Source organism: Leopardus geoffroyi, chromosome B4 (genome assembly GCF_018350155.1).
Source record: "Leopardus geoffroyi isolate Oge1 chromosome B4, O.geoffroyi_Oge1_pat1.0, whole genome shotgun sequence".
Lineage (NCBI taxonomy): Eukaryota > Metazoa > Chordata > Mammalia > Carnivora > Felidae > Leopardus > Leopardus geoffroyi.
Window position 1 is genome coordinate 42,466,117 of NC_059341.1, and position 22,743 is coordinate 42,488,859.

Consider the following 22,743-nt stretch of genomic DNA (forward strand, 5'->3'; position numbering starts at 1 on the left):
GGTGACTGCCTCTCCCAACAAGATTTTACTATATTTAATAGCATTTTTAAAAAGCAGTATTAAAAGCATGTTTTTTGTGGGGCGCCTGGGTGGCTCGGTCGGTTAAGTGACTGACTTCGGCTCAGGTCACGATCTCACAGTCCGGGAGTCTGAGCCCCGCGACGGGCTGTGTGCTGACAGCTCGGAGCCTGGAGCCTGCTTCCGATTCTGTGTCTCCCTCTCTCTCTGCCCCTCCCCTGCTCGTGCTCTGTCTCTCTCTCTGTCTCGAAAATAAATTTAAAAAACATTAAAAAAAAGTAATAATAAAAAAAAAATAAAAGCATGTGTTTTGATTCTTCTTTCCCCCTGAATCTTACCAAAAAATTTCAAAATCAACCAATCAAACCCAGTGGTGGGAGGGCGGGGAGGGCTACAAGGCCAGCTGAAAACAAATGTTTCCGCTTTTCTCCCTTCCTACCCTGGCCAAAAGACATTTGAGACCGGCACCCGGAAGATAAAAGCGTCAACATTCGTCTTCCTTTTTTTTTTTTTTTTTTTTTATTAAGAAAGCATGCAAAAAACAACAACAACTTGTGAGACCAAACACCCCCTTGCCAGCCTGCACCAATGCAAAGCATTATAGGTGGTATGAAGGACTCACCAAACCAGAAACATGGGGATTGAAGAGAGGAAAGCAAGGATGGGTGGACCTCTACCAAGTAACTGCTCCTTCTGTCCCTCTCCTCCAAATTTCTCCCCTATTTCCTCTTGTAGGCAGTGAGCTCCTGCGGTTTTGCACACATCACCCGATACAACAACAACTATACTTCGAGCCCAGCAATGCCGGACTCTCCAAAAAAAGTAGTATTCTTTCCATTTCATGGAGGGGAGGGGAAACTGAGGCCCAAGGAGGGTCAGCTTTGTCCTGTGCCATTTAGCAAGGCTGAGTTCAATGGAAGGGAGCTAAAAATCTCAGGAGGTCTGAGAGCCAATCTTCAGCCCTAGTCCCAAATTTCAGTTACTCCAGCTGCCCGCCAGAGCCTTAATGAGACTAGTTTCCAGAAGACACAGATGAATTATAAACAAGGAACATTTACATGTACAATTTAGTCTACCCTCGCAGATCCTGTGTGGATCTGAGTAGAAAAGGGGCTTAGAAAAGAGAAGTGATCATCACTCATCACTTGTAAAGGGGGAATCTTGGGGAGAACAGATGGCAGGGTGTATGTAGGAGGCACCTTGACTGGAAGGAATAAGGAACAGATGCCTAGAATAGGAACACGGGGCAAAGGCATTTTGCCACCCTCTGAGAGAAATTCTCCTTTCCCCAATGGGAAATATTATGTCATACTTCAACCCCACTGACTGCCCTCCAACACAACGGGGGATTCAAGCCACTCATACCCCCATTTCTTACAAAGAACTTCACAGAAATAAAGTGCTCTTTAGTTAACCGCCCTTTCTTGCCCCTTTGCTTCAGCCTTCTTCAACAAGCTCTCGTGTATAACCCCTTACAAAGAGAGGGAGGGGTGGGTGAGGGGGAAAAGCCGAGGAGCGGAAAGCTAGATCTCCTGGAAATCATCGGTAAATAAAAGAATGTGAACGAAAAGCAGAAATCACAGAGAGAGTGGCCTTGTCCATTCCTTACATTTTGTCCTGTAGCTTCCAGAAAGCGAACATTCAGGGAAATGAAAACAGAAGTCAAATTGTTTTTCCCTCTCATAACTAATATTCAACAATTAACATTAAGTACACACTAAGTACTTTGCAACAGTAACTCATGGCCACTCCTCGTTGGAGAGAAGTTGTCCCCGTACCTTATTCTGGGAGTCTCCTTTGATCCTCATAAACTCTCCCCTCTAGATTACATACTCCCCACAACCTATCTCCTTCACCCCTCAAAAGCCTAATCGCAAAAGCTTCAGCCCCAGTGATCTGGATTCTGAGAGAAGTTATTTGCCCACATAGTTAAATAACTGCAATATTCCCTACCCATGTGTATGCCGACTCCTATCTCCTTCCCCCACCCTCCCACCACTACCATTAAAGGTTCGGTTCTGCTACGATCAGCGGGAAAGAGATTCCCATGTTGTCCTAGCATAGGATGAGACTAAGAGGGCGAGAATGGCTCACTTTTCTTTCTTGAGAGTTCCAGAAAATGGGGGAAGAAAAATAAAAGGGAAGGAACTGAGCAAACAGCTGGAGGAAGACAAAATAAAATTTGCCGAATGGGCAAAAGGGATTGAAGGCTCATTTGTAAATGCAAATAAGAGCCACAGTGGATTTCCAGAGGAAATTATGTTTGAAAACTCAGAAGGGTTGAACTGAAGCCATCTCCTAAAAGCCCAACCTATACTGAATGGTTGTCCTCGTCCCTATCATAGAAGCAGAGTTCCGGCCAAGACCAAATCTATCCCCAATAGACAGAGGGCTAGGAATGAGCCGATGGAAGTTTCTAGTAGCATATACCCAATTTCTGACTGTTTTATATTCTATCGCCCCTCTACAGTACTTGACTCGACCCACCCCAGACCTCTTATTCCACTAGGATTTTATCGTCACCCTCCATCGCTCTCGCCCTTGATGGGGAGTGAGGCTCGGCAGAAGGAAGGATTGGAGAAATAAAGGGACAAGGAAGAGCTCGGAGGACAAAATTAGCACCATTGAGTAAAACCTGCAAATTTGCGGCTGCCAAGCAGTGTTTCAGATCCCTTTTACTCGATAAGGTGGCTTCTCTAGGACTGGACTGAACGGACAGGAACAGAAAACGATTTAGGGCCAAAAGGTGGGATTAGCATCGAGTTTCTCAAAGAGAAAGGTAAATCAAAGTTGGAAACCCTTCTCTGCAGCCATCGGGGCCTCCCCTTCCAGCCAGATGATTTTAAATTAGCAAGGGGTGGACATGGTCCGTGGAGTAGGGACAGGAGACTGGGAACAGCATATAACCAATAATAATAATAACAATAATAATAATAATAATACCATAATAAGAATAATAATAAAAGAATTAGGGGGAAAAAAAACAAGAAGAAAGAGGAAGAAGGAGGCAGGAAGGGGGGGGGGTTATCTTCGGCAGCATCTTGCGGTGGCTTCTCTGACAGAGCAAGAAAAAAAGAGAATATATAACTATATACAGGCAAGGAGGAAGGGATGGGCTGGGGCTGCTCTTGCCCCACTGCCAGACTTCACCACCCAGCCTTGGGCTCGTGGCCACACTCCGTGATGCCCTAAGTGATCAAGTCCCAGTCGAAGTCATCAGGGATCTCCTCATTGGCACCAGGAGGTGGAACCGGTGGCCGAGGGACCATATGGTGTGCTGTCGGAAAGACAGGAAGAAATTAAAAGGAGAGCGGATGGGAAGCTATTCTCGCAACCTAGACAGGCAGTGCTCCGCCCCAAATAATTCCACGAAGGGCTGGAGAAACTATTGCCCTTATCAGCCCAGAGTTATTTTCGTTGCTTAGCCACCACTCCGGCTGGGTCTCAGGAAATAAACGAGAGTAAACAGGGTTGCATGGCAATGTCATAGTAGGCAGGCGCTAAGAATTATACTTATGAAGACCACGTAGCAATGAAAAAAAAAAATGCACAGAATGTACTGTTATATGAAATCACAGAACAAATATTTGTATATGTACTACACGGATAAGGAACACATGGAGAAAATGTCAGATGTCACCCGAAACACTGAAAACACGTGGGGTTAGGCGGGAAAATAATAGTGATTTAAAGTGAACAACCAGTTAATTTTATACCATTTATGGCCAGTTACGGTCTTCCTTCAACTCCCCCCCAACTCCGCCCCCACCCGCAACAGAGATAGTTCAGTCCCAGGCCCCTGATACTAGAAGCCGGGTGACAGGAATGCAGACATGGGCACAAAGCAGGTCCATCTGTATAACATGTTCACTTTAACTGCCTGAGCATATCTCCCATCTAGATTCCAAAGCTAGACATAAATGTTCTCCATCTTTCGTTTATATGGATGCTTTTACTTCCTTTTGTTATTGCAGGCACAAGTTACGTTTAAAGCAAATCAGTCTTGAAGCGCCTGGGTGGCTCAGTCGGTTGGGCGTCCGACTTCGGCTCAGGTCACGATCCCATGGTTCATGAGTTCAAGCCCCGCGTCGGGCTCTATGCTGACAGCTCGGAGCCTGGAGCCTGCTTTGGATTCTGTGTCTCCCTCTCTCCCCACTCACACTCAGTCTCTCTCTCTCAAAAATAAATAAGCATTTTTAAAAAGACTTTAAGAAATAAATAAATAAATAAAGTCAGTCTTCCTTAGGCTTCCAGGACCTATACCTCCCTAGCAAGGGGCCTGCCCTCTGGCCTTGGAAATCATGAAGGCTCACCCACTCCCAGCAGGGGCAGGTAAAAAGGAAAGAGAAGGCAGGCTCAGTGCCAGAGGAAAACAAGACAACTCGTCAGGGTAGACAGCGTTGGGTTGTTGGAGAAAAAAGCTTCCTGGGTCTTACCTGGGCGATTGTATCCTGCTGAGTCCTGGGTGGGGATTGGGTACATTGGTGACGGGCCAGGGTAGAGGTGGGGGGCTTGTGGGTGCACATAAGAGTTCACTGCCAAAGCAAGACAAGAATTATTTGAGTTACTTGAATATGCTTCACTATACTCAATGAAGGAGGGCCCAATAGAGAAAGGAAAGGGAGTAATGCTTCCTCCTCTGAATGTCTTCTCCCTTCCCTACTCTGTTCTGTAGCTCCAGCAGGCGTAAAGGCTTTCTGCAGGAGCTATCAGTCTTCCCCACTCCATGTGAAAAGGGACCCTAATTGTCCCTAAAACTGTGAAATATCATAGCTATTAGAAGCATGACCCAATATAGAAACGTGATCATTGAATCCCTCATTTCACTGGTTTGAAGCTCACGTAACTAGCGAATCTCAACTCCACCTGATATGATTCGGGTAGGGGTTGCTGAGACACAAATTTGGAATGGACCCTTTCCCTTCCCTTTCCTTAAGTAATTCTAGTCTCCCAAATTAAGGTGTACGAAGGAATCACACAGGTTTTCCGTACAGGACTTTACGGACACGAGAGCTGTTCAGTCAGCATAGCAGCCAAACTAGTCCCACCGCCCAGTGTGGGTCACCGCCCATCAGACGGCTTTTCTCAATTCCGCTCTGCCCTCTGCCTCCCCCTCCCTTCTCATTACAAGCTCCACCCCCTCAGAAGCTTGCTTTGTTCACTACCTGGGTTCATGGCTGGCTCTTGCTTGCCACTGGTAAGGGCACAGGAGTCAGCGATACGGGCAGGGGCTGGTGGCCGGTGGGAGCCCCCCTGGGGGGGCACGTGACCAGTCTGAGTAAGGAAGTGGTTGAGCGAGTCACACAGATTGGCAATGTGATGCTGGTCGAGGCTCCAGTTCTTCTGCTCTGCCTGTCGCAGACACTCCATCAGCTCTGCAAACAGAGAAGCAAGAAATGCTACCCTCTGCAGAGGTCCCCAAGCCCCTACCGTATCTACCCCCTGTCACTGTTCCAGCCACATCAAAAGTCAACACCACTGACTATACTCATTGCCAATAGTAATTGACATCTCTTGGGGCTCTACGTTTTCAAACTCTTCTTCTTCTAGTTGTTCCTTACTAAATTCTTCTTATAACTTCCATCGTACTGGTAAAGAAAAGAAAATTTCCAAGTGAGTGAGTGAATTAGCCGTAGTCACACTGGTCGTAAGCGGTGACAAAACTACAAAATGGCGGGGCGTCTGGGTGGCTCAGTCGGTTAAGTGACCGCCGTCGGCTCAGGTCATGATCTCACGGTTCGTGGGTTCGAGCCCCACGTCGGGCTCTGTGCTGGACGCTTGCTCAGAGCCTGGAGCCTGCTTCAGATTCTGTGTCTCCTTCTCTCTCTGCCCCTCCCCCGCTTGTGCTCTGTGTCTCACTTGTGCTTGTGCCTCACTCTGTGTCTCAAAAATAAATAAATGTAAAATAAACAAACAAACAAACAAAAAACCTGCAGAATGGTGGTCCAGGTTTCTGAATTCCTGACAGCCTTCCCTCTCCGGGGACAGAAGTGGCCAGGATAAAAACACCGCCATACTTTGAGTGAGTTAAGGCAAAATTAATTAAAATTACTTTGAAAAGAACATCGGCATCGTCCACCCTGTGAAATATGGAGGGGAAGCAGTGGAGTCCTTCACCCTCAAACTTCCCCTTCTGGTTCTGGTTCCTACCGGGTTTTCTGCTAACGCTGTCTTCCCCTGCCCTCCGGTCACCACCTTTCACCACTAACCTGAGAGCTGTGACTGTTCAATGCTGGACCAGTTGAGCCGATTCACCATCTTAAAGCTTTCCTTTAAGGAGTCGATATTGCAGCACCAGTCAGGAGGAAAGGCTGGAGACAGAAGGGGCAAGTGGGTAAGAAACGGAGGGAAGGGTAAGCCGGCAGCCAGCCGACGTCGGGCCGCCCGCATGCCAGGTCCTCAATCACATCACAAACACCATCTCGCAATCTCCCTCCCTGGAGACTGAGGACTGGTAGAGCTACCGGCGCTCTAGGGATGGGCAGTCTCGTGGGCAGGCCGGAGACTACGTCCAGCATTCGCGGCTGGTCCGAGAATTCCAGAAGACAGAGCCCCAGGTGGCAAGTTCGGCTCACTCAGATCAGACGAGCGAACCGTAACTTCCGAACCGACCGCATCTCCAAGCGACAGTCCGAACCGGGGGGGGGGGGGGGGGGGGGTCAGTCGGCCCTCCGCGGGGCCTCCCAGCACATCCTTACTCACCGAAGCCAGTACTATTGACAGGAGCCTGGCCTGGTGCCTGCTGTGGCGGCGGAGGCGGTGGCTGGGCAGGATGGGCGTGCGGGTGGTGCTGGTGCGGGCGGTAGCCTCCGTGCTGCAGTGGGGGTGGGTGCATGGCCATCACGGAGGAAGGCCCGTAGCCCTCAGCCCCAGCTTGCTTCCCCCCTGGGGGGGTACAAGCATCCGGGCTCGGGGTGTGCAGCGGGGGCGCGCCCCCGACAGTCGAGGGGCCCTGGGCCGTTGCCTGCTGCTGCTGCTGCTGCGGCTGGGACTGTTGGGGTGGCGGCTGTGGCGGCGGCTGCTGCTGCTGCTGAGGTGGCGGCGGCTGCTGCTGGTACATGTAGTAGTTGTTGGAGGGCGGCATGTCCCCCAGGAGAGAGGAAAAGCCTGCGGGGCGGAGCAAGCAGGAGAGCCAATGGGGCAACGTGTTTTTCGGCCAAGAGGGATTTCCACGGGCTGGAGGTGGGAGGCCAGAAACCCCAGGCTTCAAAAGGTAGGGGCGTTCTGGGACAGCAAGGGTGCCCTGGGCTCCGTCTGTCTCCCACCGCTCCCCCACCTCTGCAGGTTTCACAGAGGGAGGGCCTCGACAGCGTGGCAACTGCCGAAATTACAGCAAAAAGATCAGCATGTGCCTCTTTGTGCTATTCTTCGGGGACCTGGCAGGAGGCCCAGAACCATGGTCTCAAAAGAAGTCAGAAATCAGGTGGAGTTTAAAAAGTAAATTATAGGGGCGCCTGGGTGGCTCAGTCGGTTGAGCGTCCGACTTCGGCTCAGGTCACGATCTCACAGTTCATGAGGTCAGGCCCCGTGTCGGGCTCTGTGCTGACAGGTCCGAGCCTGGAGCCTGCTTCAGATTCTGTGTCTCCTTCTCTCTGTGCCCCTCCCCACTCGCACTCTGTCTCTCTCCCAAAAATAAACATTAAAAAATAATTTTTCTAATAAATAAATATAAAGCCACTGGGCATCTATTCTCTCCTCTTCCTTACTGTGTCTACACTCTTCTGCTGTTACCACCATCTCGGGTTCACTAGCAACAAATGGGGTTGGGCGAGGCGTCGAGTAAGGCTGGATTAACTTCTCACACACACTGGGCAGGAAAGAAGTAGAAACTGAGGTTAAGGGTTTTCAGCCACAATTAAACTTGAGTGAACACTGTAGTCCTTACTCAATCTCACTGTTGGCTTTATTTCAGAAAGCCCCTCCCTGCTCCCCACTTCTGATCAACCAATCATCTGCCTTGGACTCATCCCTCGGGTAAAGGGGGGATACAATCTCGGAGCTGAAGCCTTGGCCCCCACCTCTAATTTCTTTAAAAAACAGAAACAAACAGGAATTGCAGAGGCCTGGACCAGATGATCTCTCAAGGAGCCTTCCAGTAAAAACTTTAGATTACTCTCATGTGGTAATGTGGGAAAATTGAGTATGGACTGATATTAAGGAAGTATTATTAATTGTGTTAACAGTGGGCCACCTGAATGGCTCAGTAGGTTGAGCATCCGACTTTGGCTCAGGCCACGATCCCATGGTTCGTGAGTTCAAGCCCTGTGTCAGGCACTGCCCCATGTCGGAATCTGTGCTGACAGCTCAGAGCCTGGAGCCTGCTTCCGATTCTGTATCTCCCTCTCTCCTGTCCCTCCCCCGATAACCAAGTCTTCATCATTAAGGATGCATACTGATATCGTATCTATAGGCGGGATGGTATGTCTGAGAAGTTCATTAAATTACTCCAATTAAAAAAAAAAAAAAAGCTGGGTGGTAAATGAAACAAGCTGAACAAAATACTGGTAGCTGTTAGGGGCGCCTAGGTGCTCAGCCGGTTAAGAGTCTGACTCTTGGTTTCGGCTCAGGTCATGATCTCATGGTTTGTGGTTTTGAGCCTTGCTGACAGCATGGAGCCTGTTTGGGATTCTCTCCCTCCCTCTCTCTCTGCCTCTCTCTAGCTCACACACGCGCACTCTCTCGCTCTCAAAAATAAACGGGTGCCTGGGTGACTCAGTTGGTTAAGCGTTCAACTCTTGATCTCAGCTGTGAACTCACAGTTCTGCGGTCGTGAACTCACAGTTCTGCGCTGATGGCACAGAACCTGCTTCAGATGCTGTCTGTCCTCTCTGCCCCTCCCCTGCTTGTGCCCCCTCTCTCTCTCAAATGAATAAAGAAACTTAAAAAAAAAAATGTTTTAATAAATAAATTAACTAAAAAAATATATTGGTAGCTGTTAAAACTGGGCTGTGTTAAAGTTGGAAACGTAAGGGTTTATTATACAGTTTTCTCTAGTTTTGCAGATGTTTGAGATTTTTCCTACTAAAAACCGACATAAATATAAAAACGCTAAAAAATTGTCTCACAACATAACAGGAGTTCTGAGGGTAAGGATACCACTGCTGCCCCCTCGTGGCCATCCTCTAAATGACCTGCGTTCAGCCATAAAGTCACTGCCCTTCGTTCTGGAAAGGGGAATCCCTCCAACTCACTTTCTGAAGTTAATAACCTAGCCTGCCTCTTGAAACGGCTCTCCTTCAGAACTAAGCCAGAAGAGCTGGACTCCACAAACAATTTTATTTTATGAGATGCTTCCCCTGACCAGTGACCACCCTCCCCTTGTGTTAAAAATAAGATAAAAGGCCAGGGCGCCTGGGTGGCCCAGCAGATTAAGCATCCAACTCTTCATTTCGGCCCAGGTCACGATCTCCCAGTTCGTGAAATCAAGCCCCATGTAGGGTTCTGTGCTGCCAGCACAGAGCCTGCTTGAGATTCTCTTTCTCCCTCTCTCTCTGTCCCTCCTGCTTCTTGTGCTCACGCTCTCTCTCTCTCTCTCTCTCTCGCTCTCTCTCAGAATAAATAAATAGACATTAAAAAGTTGAAAAAGGGACACCAGGGTGCCTCAGTTGGTTAAGCATCAGGCTTTGGCTCAGGTGAGTTCAAGCCCCACACAGGACTCTCTGCTGTCAGCACAGAGCCCGCTTCAGATCTTCTGTCTCCCTGTCTCTCTGCCCCTTCCCAACTTGCATGCTCTCTCTCTCTCAAAAATAAACATTTTTTAAAACACTAAAAAGGAGTGCCTGGGTGGGTCAGTCAGTTAAACGTCCAATTTTAGCTCAGGTCAGGATCTCACAGTCCGTGAGTTCGAGCCCCGCATCGGGCTCTGTGCTGACAGCTCAGAGCCCGGAGCCTGGTTCGGATTCTGCGTCTCCCTCTCCCTCTGCCCCTCCCCCGCTCATGTTCTGTCTCTTCCTCAAAAATAAAGAAACATTAAAAAAAAAATAAGACAGGGGCGCCTGGGTGGCGCAGTCGGTTAAGCGTCCGACTTCAGCCAGGTCACGATCTCGCGGTCCGGGAGTTCGAGCCCCGTGTCGGGCTCTGGGCTGATGGCTCAGAGCCTGGAGCCTGTTTCCGATTCTGTGTCTCCCTCTCTCTCTGCCCCTCCCCCGTTCATGCTCTGTCTCTCTCTGTCCCAAAAATAAATAAACGTTGAAAAAAAAAATTAAAAAAAAAAAAAATAAGACAGATGGGAGAGAAGAGAACGTCACCACCCATTCAGAAGTACAAGTATAAGCAGAAGACGTTCATGCTCTCATCCCAAGTGCAGACTCACCATGCTGAGAGGAGGAAGATTTCTCCAGCATGGATTTGTAGAGGTTGCGAAAGGACCAACTTAGATCCTGAAAATTGATCTCTGAGTAGGAGAACTTGAAGTCATGGTTGGTATTATACAGGGGAGGGGGACCCTCAGCGCTTTCTCGGCCTGGAGCCCCGGCTGCCACTGCTCCGCCATCCACAGATCCTGTGCCCTGCAAAAAGGAGTAAGAAAGACTTGATGCATGTCCTAAATAAGGACCAAAACAGCCCTTGAATGGTCACCAAGCTCTCTGGCTTGCCGTCATCCTCTCCTGACTTTTCAGTGAATGAACATCATTTTCTCCTTCTGTCTCGTTTATTCCTACCACGATTACCTCTAGCCCTTTTCTTATGTTCCATCCATCTTCCCTTCTCCTAACCTTCTGGCTCCCCTTCTTCTCTTCTTACCACTTTATTCCCCCTGATCGTTCTCCAAGTTCTGTTACGTCTACCTCTCAGCTTCCCTCTTGTGCTTTCCCCTTCCTTCCCAATTTATCTCCTACTGCATCACAAATCCCCAATACATAGTTTTGAACTGGCAGATATATGAAACCATTCAACTGTCCCCCACCCCCATCCACCCACCTGACACCTCTACTCCTTACCTGGCTGTAGCTGGTGATAGATGTGGGGCTCTGAAGTGACATCTGAGGATTCCCCTCGGAAGGCAGTGAGGCTTCTCCACTCCCTGGAACGCCTCCCCGTGGGCTCTTGCTTGCCTCCTGTTCTGGCGAGTCTTGAGACAGCTAAGGATTGTGAAAGAACAAAATCTATACGTAGCAACTACACATCCTCCCAAGACCCATGGTTTCACCTTGCGGGCATTCCTCCTTTGCCCCAAACATAGAAAAGGACTGAAAATACAGGAAAGGATGCGGAAGGAGCAGGTGGAACAGAAGCAGCCCCTCCCCACGAGGTGGGGACTTACATCATCATCTGGAGGGTGTCTTCTCTTCCGGGAGATGTCAGGGCAGGTGTCGATCGTCCAGTAAGAGCCCTGGAAGGAGAACCCATCCCCACAGAAAACAAAATCATTACACACGGAAATCCCCACCTTTGGTAAAGCAGATATTTGGGAGAATTTTCACCAACAAATAAGTCATATTAAGAAAAATAACTGGAGAGGGGTATCTGGGTGGCTCAGTCAGTTAAGCGTCCGACTCTTGGTTTCGCCTCAGGTCATGATCTCAGGGTTTTGAGTTCAAGCCCTGCATTGGGCTCTGCGCTCACAGTGTGGATGGAGCCTGCTTGGGATTCTCTCTCTCCCTCTCACGCTCTGTCTCAAAATAATTAAATAAACTTAAAAAAAAAAAGAAAAGAAAAAGGAGGGGCACCTGGGTGGCTCAGTCGGTTGAGCGTCCGACTTCAGCTCAGGTCATGATCTCGCAGTTCGTGAGTTCGAGCTCCGCGTCGGGCTCTGTGCTGACAGCTCAGAGCCTGGAGCCTGCTTCAGATTCTGAGTCTCCCTCTCTCTCTGCCCCTTCCTGGTCATGTTCTGTCTCTGTCTGTCTCTCAAAAATGAATAAACGTTAAAAAATTTTTTGAAAAAAAGAAAAAAAGGAAAAGAAATGGAGAATCACACAGAATCCTGAGGGAACTGGCTATTTTTGAGGAGTAAATACGTCCTAAAAGCCCAACGAGTATGTCAGAGGTATGCCCAGTGGTCCAAACATAGGCCTGGATTGTTCTGGAGGGCCAAAACATTGGTATCTAGTTCAAAGAGCTGGAAATGTCCAGACACAACCCTTCCCTTCTGTGTGATCTGAGGCAAGGCTCTCCTGAACTCTAGTGTCCACATCGATCCAATGAAGAAACTGGTCTATCTCTTTTCCCTTTTAAAGATAAAAGTCATGGGATTTTTGTACAGAAAATTTCCTACAAAGGTTCTGAAGTCCACCTTTTACATCTAGAAAGAGTACCACACATTAAAAAAGACAGCATTAAAGTCAACTTTACCATAAATAAGTCTATTTAAAAATAAGATTTCACCATCTTTCTTTTTTTTTAATTTTTTTTTTTTTTTTGTTAATGTTTATTTATTTTTGAGAGAGGGAGAGACAGAGTGCAAGCTGGGGAGGGGCAGAGAAAGAGAGGGAGACACAGACTCCGAAGCAGGCTCCAGGCTCCCAGCTGTCCGCACAGAGCCCGACGTGGGGCTCAAACTCATGAACCGTGAGATCATGACCTGAGCCGAAGTTGGACGCTCAACCGACTGAGCCACCCAGGCGCCCCTTTCAGCATCTTTCTTAGTCATTCGTGCCAGTGGAGGCCCACAAGCTTGATAGCCACACTGTTCCTCTGAGAAAAAATAAAGCTGCTTCTCTAATTAACATGATTTCCTCTTCTGGATAATTAAAACAGCCACAGGACTCTGGGCTGTCAACTACTCCTCTCTCCTTCCTGCCCCTTCTTTCAATGCTTACAGGAGTGTCTCACCTTCCCAGGGTCATCCCGAGGTCTGGGCACCTTCCGGAAACACTTGTTGAGAGAAAGGTTGTGCCGAATTGAATTCTAGGGAAACAGAGAAGCAAGTTAGCTTTGAGTATTGTGTAAAGCAGAAAATTTTCCAATAGGACACAGAGGGACACCAAAGGACATAACACACAATAAAGTTCAAGTACCAAGCAAACTGAGCACCTCTTTACTGATGGAGGAACTTACCTACTAGACAGCAAGAGCAATGAGACACGAAAATGCAGAAATTAAACTGATGGGAGGTAATGGCTATAAACTTGACCACCAGGTGCTTCCAGTATATAAAAGAAGTATATAATCTGATTATGTAGTTTTTCAATCTTTCCACCCAACTGAAAATAGGTTTATAAACGCCTCAAAATCACATCTGTCCAGGGGGGCCTGCGTGGCTCAGTCGGTTGAATGTCCGACTTCAGCTCAGGTCATGATCTCCCAGTTCGTGGGTTTGAGCCCCGCGTCGGGCTCTGTACGGACAGCTCGGAGCCTGGAGCCTGCTTCGGATTCTGTGTCTCCCTCTCTCTCTGCCCCTAACCCACTCACATGCGGTCTCTGTCTCTCTCAAAAATAAATAAACATTAAAAAAAAAAAATGCTTTTTGAAATCACGTCTGTCCAGTTTCTTAATTCATTCTATCCGTGGTCAAACAATAACACTTGAAAACGGTTTATGTAAATAAAAACAAAACATAAATTAGGAGCAAAACAACGGCACAGGTCCGCCTTTTGTTTTCTCAACCGCCCACGGGATGCTCACATTTGGAGGAAAGAAGCCACGTTGCCTATGTGTGCTGGGTGAGGTTGGGGGTTGTGGTCTGTGGCGGGGGCATATTCATAAAGGAAAACCTGAACGCCTTTAATAGTCTCCAGCTCATCATCTGGTTTGTACATTAACTGGTGATTTGCAGAGCGAAAGAACTGCGTTAGAGTCCCAGTCCTACTCAACAATTGGCAGATGAGTTGCGCTTCTAAAAGACTGAGAACATCAGTCTTCCTTCTCTGCCTGGAAGAGGAGCTTCCTTCCTCCTTTAGCAACAGCCAAACAACTTATCCTCTTAGGACTTGCTTGGCGGATGAGGTGTTGGTGAAGGACCTTTATTATTATTATTATTATTATTATTATTATTATTATTAGTGGCATACGATTCTTCAAAAGATGAGGATTATGTGCAATGAAGCTTTGGAAATCTGATGAGGCTCCTACCTCTAGGTAGGAAGGAGCAATGCCATGCCTTGCACAGTGACTTGAACATAGCAGCGTGGCAATAAGCATTTGTGAAATGAATGAATCTCCTTTTTGAGGACTCAGAAGATAAGAGGGTATGACGAGCAACAAGCATCCTGCCGTCCTCATAACTACACTCAGTAGCTCGGTATCCCTTGGAGTTTCCCTGATATACCTTATGAAAGTTGTTCAACTCTGAAAAAGAGCAGGGGATGGGAAATGGTAAGATTTTTAAGTTCGCGCATCTCTGAAACAGGTCAGAGCGAACCGGACCAGGTTATAGGAAGAAACAAAAGTCGAGGAAAAGGTTGTCAAGGGCTGAAAATAAGCGCAGGCTACGGAAGCCATCCCACCTTCCAACCGATGCCAGCGTTCTTGTAATAGGGGAAGTTGTCACAGATCCAGCGGTAAATCTCGCTGAGGGTCATCTTCTTGGCAGGAGAGGAGTTGATGGCATAGGTGATGAGGGTGGCATAGCTGTACCGTGGTTTGCCATCCTGGTGGACAGCTGCCTCGTCTTTGCTCAGGGTGGCATTCGGATCTGTGGGTGAGCCCGGCGGGCACTTGCGGCCGCCACCTGGAGGCCCAGCCTGGGAGGCGCTCCCAAGCTTCTCAATGGTAGCTCGAAGGGTCAGCTGGGGGAGCCAGTCTATGGAGGTGAGGCTACTCTCTAGATCAGAAGCCATGGTACTTCTGGGTTCTGCACAGAAGAGAACAAAGGGGAGAGGAAAATAGAATAGGGGAGTGTAACCTCTGCTGACTAGCGGCAAATAATATTCAAATCTTTGTGCTTTCAGGGAAGTAGAGTTTCTTCGCACTATAATTCCCACAGGAGACTGTCATGGGAAGGCCCTCAACCAAGTGTTCCCAAAGCCCCCGAACAACGTATCACCAATCGTCTATCGGATGACAGATTGGTACTTACCTTACATCTTAACGTAGGACAAGCCAATAGGACTCCCTCCCTTCCTTCAGGACTAAGACAGATATCAAACCACCCACGGAATTGAGCTATTCCCTCCATCCTCCTTACTTGAAACCCTGCAACATAACATTTTAAACTATGTAATTAAGAAAACAAAAACAAAAACTTCATATACCAGGTAAAATCAGCCAAAGTCTACTCTGCGATCATGTGATGCTTGTTTGATTACATACAACATCCCCGATAGATAGCACAAGTGAACATGTAAAGAAAAACAGTCTGAGTAAACACAAATACACACTAACGAAGCACACACCGACACTTCGATGTTTTGTATCAGCTCTATTTGAGCACGCACCCTGTTGATTCCCACACATGCGCACCTGAGGCACATGAGATATATCCCAAGCATAAATTGCATATGACAACCAGCAAAGGACAGATCGGACGCGAGACACACACGCAAACGGTGGCCCACGTCCCCAGAGATCGCAATCGGCTACACAACGTACATTACCAGCAGAGCACAAAGTCACACACAGAGGCAACAGATCCTGAGTAGGGCTGCCCTCGCACCTTTAAGGCTACCCCTGGCCAGCTCCCGCCCACAAACACCAAACCAACACCAGGAAGAAGGCATCAGCAAGGACCTCCCACCTCTCAGCCCACCGGGCTTCAAGGAGCCCGGGAGACACCCGGCTGCGTGCACACCGGTAACAATCAGATAGCCCGGCTAAAAATAGCCACTCCGGGGCCAAGAGCTGGCTCCCCTTCTCCCGCCCTCCTCCTCTCTCCTTCCTTCCCAGCCAGGCACACACACGCTCGCTGCACCTCCGTGCAAACTCCTGGCGCTGCCAGACCGCCCACGCCTGATGTTTGCACACCCTGCTGCCACCCACACCGCCTGGGCGCTCCTGCTGGCGGAGAGGTGTAGCTAGAGTGACGTCTCCGCGGGGGAAGGTGAAGAACGCCGGGTGCTGCCTGTACTGCAGGGTCTAGAAAGGCTGGCAGGAAGCGCTTGGTAGCCATTTGGCGCTCCCCTACGGCCCATGCCCGCAAGCCCCTGGAGCACTTGCTGCCTGACGGGTTTGTGCCTGCACCGCCCGGGAGATGCGGGGCCGGTGTTTCTTTCTCGTGCCCCTGCTGAGAGCCCCACCAGGGCATCTGTCGCGAGGAGCCGGGGCTGGCGCGCCTCAGCATTCAGAATCCTGGGCAGAAACACATCGCGTATGTGATCTCTAAATCTGCACCCGGATAATATGCACAAGCATGGCACACACAAATCCACACACTTTGCAGGTAAAAAAGCTCAACCCCAGATACGACCGCCGAACCCTCTCTCCGGACTCCCAACACACCCTTCAGGCCGTCAGCTCACTCTTCGACCGGTGACCCTTCCCCTTGAGATTCACCCTTTCTCCTCAGGGTCAGAGTTCTCACTCGTGTCCCTCTCTCCCACCCCACCCCCCAGGTCCCCGCCCACGCGATCTTTGCATGTACACACATGTCCCCCGTGCTGTGGGCCTCACCAGCGACACACCCACTCCACAAGGCTGAGGGAAACACCTTAGTGCCTCAGGGGACTGAGCAGCAAGAGACCCAGTTGAAACCCAAGAACTGTTGACAGGAGGAAGGAAAAAAAAAAAAGGCTATGTTTATAAATAGCATCATGAAGGGGCTTCCCCTTCACCCTCAGCTTCTCTCCCCACCATCCTCCTTTTCAGCCCACCACTACCATCTGGCCTTAAAATCATGGAAACCTCGGTGGCTCAGTCGGTTGAGCATCTAACTCTTGATTTCAGCTCAGGTCATGATCTCATGATTCATGAGATCGAGCCCCACACGGAGCTTGGCATGGACAGTGTAAAGCCTGCTTGGGATTCTCTCTCTCTCTCCCCCTCCCTCCCTCCCTCTCTCCCCCTCCCTCTCTCTCCCCCTCCCTCTCTCTTCCCCTCCCCCCCCCCAAATAAATAAACATTAAAAAAAAATCATGGAAACTTGGGAACTGATAGGGACATCTAATCATTCCAGGAAGCGTCAGACCTCCTAGCACATTAGTAAGTCAAAACTCCGTAACATCTGGGATAAAGCAGGGCACCTGGGGCAATAATCGATCCTACAGCTGGGTTTTCCCAGCTGAACAGTAACATGACAAACAGCAGGTTCTCAAGGACCAGAGTTCCCCTGGATCCTCCCCAGAAAGGATGGGGGGGGGGCTGTAAAGAATCCCCCATTATCTCCTGCTCAAGATCCCTAGGAAACCTCATCTTAAGAACACAGAAGACTTCCAGGATGCTTCATTTGAAAGTCTCCCCACGTGGGACAGGGACAATCTACAGAGTAAATTTCAAGTGGTTTACAGAACCCGTGTGGCACATGCCGATCACCGTGAATTCCAGAAGGGGAAGCACTCTCAGCCTTTTGCTAGTTGTTCTGTGCCCTGCCCTCTCCGCAACCCGGCAAGCAGGTTAGGAGAGGTTAAATTTAACCTCTCCGCAGCAGCCTCCCGGTCAGCCCTCCAGATACCACCCGGCGCTCAAAATATATCTTAACCTTACCAGCTACAAGACGCTTGCAGCAAAAGGTCCTTCTGATCTTTTCGCACCATTCTCCCTTTACCCATCTGACTTCCTTGCCCTCGCCACTTCCCCATTCTTGAAGGGCAGCCTAATGCATAGGATCTCAGAGACTGAGGTTCCTCGGTTCTATTCCCCACCTTGACACTGACTCACCAACACTAAATGTCCCGAACCACCCCTTGCTCCCTGAAGTCCTGATGCCTCAGTTTCCCCCTTCAATAAAAGGGATGGAGTCATAAACACTGCCAAAGCTTCCTCCCTGGAGGGAAGTGAATGAAGCTTAACGAGCTCGCGGCTGCCACGCATTCCATGCTCCCCAAAATAATGGCACGAGGCTAATGTTCAGGGCTATTATTAGAAAAGCAAACAAGAGGTACTTCGACCAACCTAGTTACCCAGACCTCTCTCTCCAGGTGGGCCTCGTGCCACTGGGCTTGGGCAGAACCTGAGTCAGGCTACATTCTTCTCTGCGTGCTGGAAGACTGAAAGGAAATACCCATAGAAACTGGGAAAGGCAGCCAGAGGGCAGGCTCCATCAGATCCACAGGACCTCTAAGGAAGACTACGGTACTGGGGGAAAGGCTGAGAAAAACCGAAAGACACTCTGTTGGAGCGGAAGACTGATCCTGGATGAGACATGTAAGATCCCAAATAAGAGGCACGGTTTTCTTCCCGCTTTATCTGAAAAGCCAATAATTGTTCCCTGTATGGTGCCAGGTCAGGCATTAAGGAGCGATAACTCCCTGCCACGTACAGAATGCCAAAACTAACAGAGCAGTGGTTAAGTTTACCACATTACCAATTACCAGCCAGGCCGCCTGGGTTTCAATCCTGGCTCCACAACCCACTGGCTGTGCCAGCGCAGGCAAGTTACTTAACCTCTCTGTGTTGCAGTTTCTTCTTCTATAAAATAGAGATGATAACTGCACCTACAGAGGGTTGTTGTGACGATCGCCTCAAGTTGATATTTTCAAAGTATTTAGCACGTGTTATGTAAGTATAGCTTTTTTTTTTTTTAAATGGGGCAGGAGGGGAGAGAATATTAGAAATTAGAAACTAGAAACCAGACCAGAGAGGTAAGACTGGAAGCAGCAAAGCCTGCCACGGTTTACAAAACCTGCGCTGAGCTTGCAGTAGCTTTCGGGATGTCAGAACCCCAAACTTTTCCTTGGGGGATCGTGTCACCCCAGTGCTGACCGAGGCCAGGATGAAGTAAACTCCGAAGATGAAGGAGTGAGGGCATATCATCTCTTGTTTTTCAGCAAGAACCAGGTCTCGTCGTAAAAGACGCGATCTGGAAAATGGCCCTTTCCGAATCGTAGCTTAATCCAGGCCCACAGCCATCTGCTTCTAACGGATTCCACAGAGGCAGGGAGAATTAGGGAAACCCAGTCCCGGCCAGGCCGTTACACGGTGCGGTGGTGGGACACCTGGTAGTTCTGGGACGTGGTTTGCCCTGAGCCATTCAACAGGTTGCATTCCAGCGTCTGGGAAAGCACTTTGTAAAGAAATAAGCTGCTATTACACCATAGTCGGCTCTTTCAAGAGGTGGGGGAGGGAGTCCTAGAGTTGAGAGCCAAGGATCCTCATGCTTTTGAGACCAGAGACATCAGAAATTAAACTCGGGGCGCCTGGGTGGCTCAGTGGGTTGAGCGTCCGACTTCGGCTCAGGTCATGAGCTCACCGTCCGTGAGTTCGAGCCCCGCGTCGGGCTCTGTGCTGACAGCTCAGAGCCTGGAGCCTGTTTCAGATTCTGTGTCTCCCTCTCGCTCTCTGCCCCTCCCCCGCTCATGCTCTGTCTCTCTCTGTCAAAAATAAATAAACATTAAAAAAAAAAAAAAGGAATTAAACTCTCCTGCTAGTTCTAGAAGAAGTGGCCCCCAGGCTGACCCTGAGCTGCCCTGCCGCAGGAGATGACTTTCGTGCAGCCATTCATGAGGGTTCCCACCGGCCAGGGCAGGCCGAGCCTTTTCTCCAAGCAGAGCATCCTGACCAACACCTTCTCTAGGTCCTTGCACAGGAGCACCTGCTTCTAGAGGCCTACCAGAAACATAGGATTCTGGGTGATTGGAGGTTTCGCGTGAAAAGTACATGCGTAACTGTCTCCACACACACGTAACCACTCGAAACACAGAGGAGCCACATTCACCTGAATGAAGAAAAACATGCACACCCTTCTATAGCACAGCCGTAAAAAGCCGGATCGTAACCCTGCCTCCTACACTCCTAGCCGGTAGCTTCCAGGACCAAGTACGTGCATTTAGGGACTCAGGCAGCCCCCCACGGCTCAGACAGAGAAAGAAGAAGAAAACACCAAAATCACGTAGGATGAAGCCTCCCACTTGGTTTGGCTGTGAGGTGCCTGCAGATGACGAGGTAGATGCTAATGGCACAACAGGAAAGCTAGCGACCCCGGGGTTAAAGACACCCTGCTGACCGCAGCGCCCCCCTCCGGTTCAGCTAGCGGGATTTCCTGGCACAGTTCTCCAGCCTTCTCTGAAGAGTCTGGGCTTTGATGATTCCTGCTCACGTCTCATGAGAGAAAACTTCAATATAAGCTTCCAGAGACACGGAACCGAACAAGAAACAGGAAGGGGCAAGATGAAGCTGTTAGATGCTCTTCTGAAAGAAAACTCATCAGAGGTCAAATCTCCCTGGTGGTCAACCGATTCGGATGGAAGAGTGAAAGGAGGCTAGGCAGCGGCACCCCTCTCTTCCTATCCGGGATCTACCTTTTCCTGAGGACCTGTCAGTGTAGGGCAGGAGCTGCGGAGGGCACAGGGGCAGTGGTACGGGGCCAGCCCCAGGGAGGAACTTCGACCCAGGAGTTAGACTTCCCTACACCCTTTCTTCTTGCCTTGGGATGTGGGGGCTGTCCCTTTTCCCTTTGGAGTTTATTGCCAGAAGATTTTATTCCATCCAGGAATGGGAATGTCACAAGAGAAGGCCTCCTGGTGTCCGAGGAAGGGTGAGTGGGGACAGGCTGATCATCTTGTCCAGGAGACGGTAACCACAGGGGTGGGAGAAAACGATCTGCTGGACATTAAGCTGAGGCAGGGTTCCAAGGTAAGAAAATGCAATGCCAATGGAGGCTAGTCAAGTCCAGGCTCTGGGATGCCACGATGACTTTGGGGCGGGCCCACTCTGGGGTGAAAAAAGCCCCCAAACGGAGGAGGGTATGGGAGTCCGGTTGGGATGTGTCCATCATTATTACGCCGTATGGATGGCGTTGTGAAAATGCAGGTGTTTGCTGATCTTCCTCTGCCGTCAGCATGAAAACGTACATTTCCCCGGGGACCTCAAATGACTCCCATCCGTCTAGTCCTCAAACGCTAAAGAAGCCCATTTCCCAGAGCCTGGGCGGCAAGATGTCAGTTGGAATCCGAGAGCTTCCTCAGAACACATTGCCCTGAGGATTCTCTGAGTTATTACCCTACCTTCCCCGGCAGTGAAACCCACGAGCCACCAGCTCAGCCCCTACACCCACTAGTACCTAAAGAGGACAGCGAAGGTGAAAGAGAGCACTAACCTGTCTCCAAGGTTCCCCCAGCAAAGGGAGGGAACCACCTGGTACTGGAGTTTGGGGTTGGAGGGACTCCCCTCTTCAAAGGCAGATGAAGCGTGTCATCCTCGGTGGCTCTTCCCGTACTTGGCTGAGCATCCCAAGCTGGGGAGGGGAACCGGGTCCCCTGAAGGTGAGGAGCGGAGGGAGGAGGGGGAGGGGGAGGGGGAGAAGGAGGTCCTACCTGGGGAAGGTGGCACACCCCCCACACCCTGCCTGTTCCCCTGGGGAGGAGGGGAGGAGCCTCTCCCAACCAGGAGTTGTCTCCTCCCCCTTGGGGGAGTCCCCCTCCCCCCCAAAGTGGATCTTTCGGGAGTGGAGGGCTCCTTGTGTCTGCTGGAGATCTGAGCGGAGGGGCTCTGCCCTGTTCCACTGTCTAGGTACAAGGAAGTTGAGGGGACAGTTCTTCCCCTCTCCTGAAAGGCTGAAAGCCGACTCCTCTTCTGTCCCTGGAGGGTCCCCCGCTTCTCAATGCAAGGACTCCTCTCCCCCGTGAGTACTGGATAGGATGCAGGGCGCCTACTCCATAGGCATTTCCCCCTTTTCTCTTCGCCTCGAAAAGTCCTGAACTGCTGAGAGTGTGCGTTTGGAGGGGTGGAGGCACGCTGGGGCGGTCTCACTCGGTCGGCTTCCTTTAGTAAGATCACCCCTTTCTACTTCTGGAGGTCTATCCCCGGGCCAGGATGGGGGTTTCCCTCGCCCCTACGAAGGAGAGAGTCTCCCCTCCAGGGGTCTCTCCCTTGCCTCGCCCGAGTGGTGAGGGTCTTCCCTCCGGCCGGGAGAGAGGCTGCTCCCCGTCCCCGCTCCCGCCTCCGCTCCGGGGGTGCCCCCGAGGGTGGGGTTTTCCTACTCCCCGCTCTCCCTGAGCTGGCCTGGGCAGCAGGGTCCGGGAGGCCGCGGCTCCCGTCGCCGGTCCCCGGCCACTGTGGCGGCAGCGCCTCCTCTAGTCCCGTCCCGTCCGGTCCGCTCCCTCCGGCGCGTGAGGCCCCCGGCGCTGCCACCTCTCGGGCTGCGGCCAGTCCGGGCTCCCGGGGAGCCTGAAGGCGGACGGACAGTGTCAGGGCTCGGCTCGGGCTCGGGCTCGGCTCGGCTCCGCTGCAGGCCCCGGCTCCTCCCCGGCCTCCGCGCCGCGCTCCGCGCCCCTCCCCCTCCCCCGCCCGCCCGGCCGCCGCCGCCGCCGCCTCCCGGCGCGGGTTAAGGAGGAGCGGGCGGCGCCGAGCCGCGGGCAGCGCCGCCGGGGTGCGCCGCGCGGGGGAGAGCGGCGCGCGGCCCGCCGCCCCGGGGGCCGCGCCGCGGCTCGCTCACCTCCGGCCGCCTGGCCGCCGGGCCCCGGCGCGGGACGGCGGCCCCCTGCTCTCTCCAGCGGGACGGTCCCTCGTAGGCGCCCGACGCTGTCAGCCGCGCTTTAAGGCGCGCACGCTGTCGTGTTCGGTACCCGGCGGACCCGAGACGTTGTCTCCGGCATGTCTCCGGTGGGCTTCTCGGTCCCCTGAGCTAGTGCATGCAGGGTATGGCGTTGGGACGGGTTTAACGTGTTAGCCTGACCTCATCCTGGAGTTCAGGAAATGCTTGCCGAAGGAGTGAAGGTGTCAAGGGATAAAGGGGCATGTTACGGAGAACACTCTAGA

The 22,743-nt window shown here is 50.9% G+C and overlaps 1 protein-coding gene across 1 annotated transcript; it reads right to left on the minus strand.

The window, feature by feature from the left end:
* Positions 1–518: 518 nt before the first annotated feature.
* FOXJ2 (forkhead box J2) lies at positions 519–22,743 on the minus strand. The gene is made up of 12 exons (XM_045462691.1): positions 22,421–22,743; positions 21,083–22,152; positions 14,403–14,749; positions 12,790–12,864; positions 11,282–11,350; positions 10,959–11,099; positions 10,331–10,526; positions 6,721–7,125; positions 6,228–6,329; positions 5,184–5,393; positions 4,455–4,553; positions 519–3,295 (listed from the first exon to the last, which is right to left on the minus strand). The coding sequence occupies exons 3-12, from the start codon at positions 14,733–14,735 to the stop codon at positions 3,207–3,209; spliced, it is 1,719 nt and encodes a 572-aa protein (XP_045318647.1). The 5' UTR covers positions 14,736–14,749; positions 21,083–22,152; positions 22,421–22,743; the 3' UTR covers positions 519–3,206.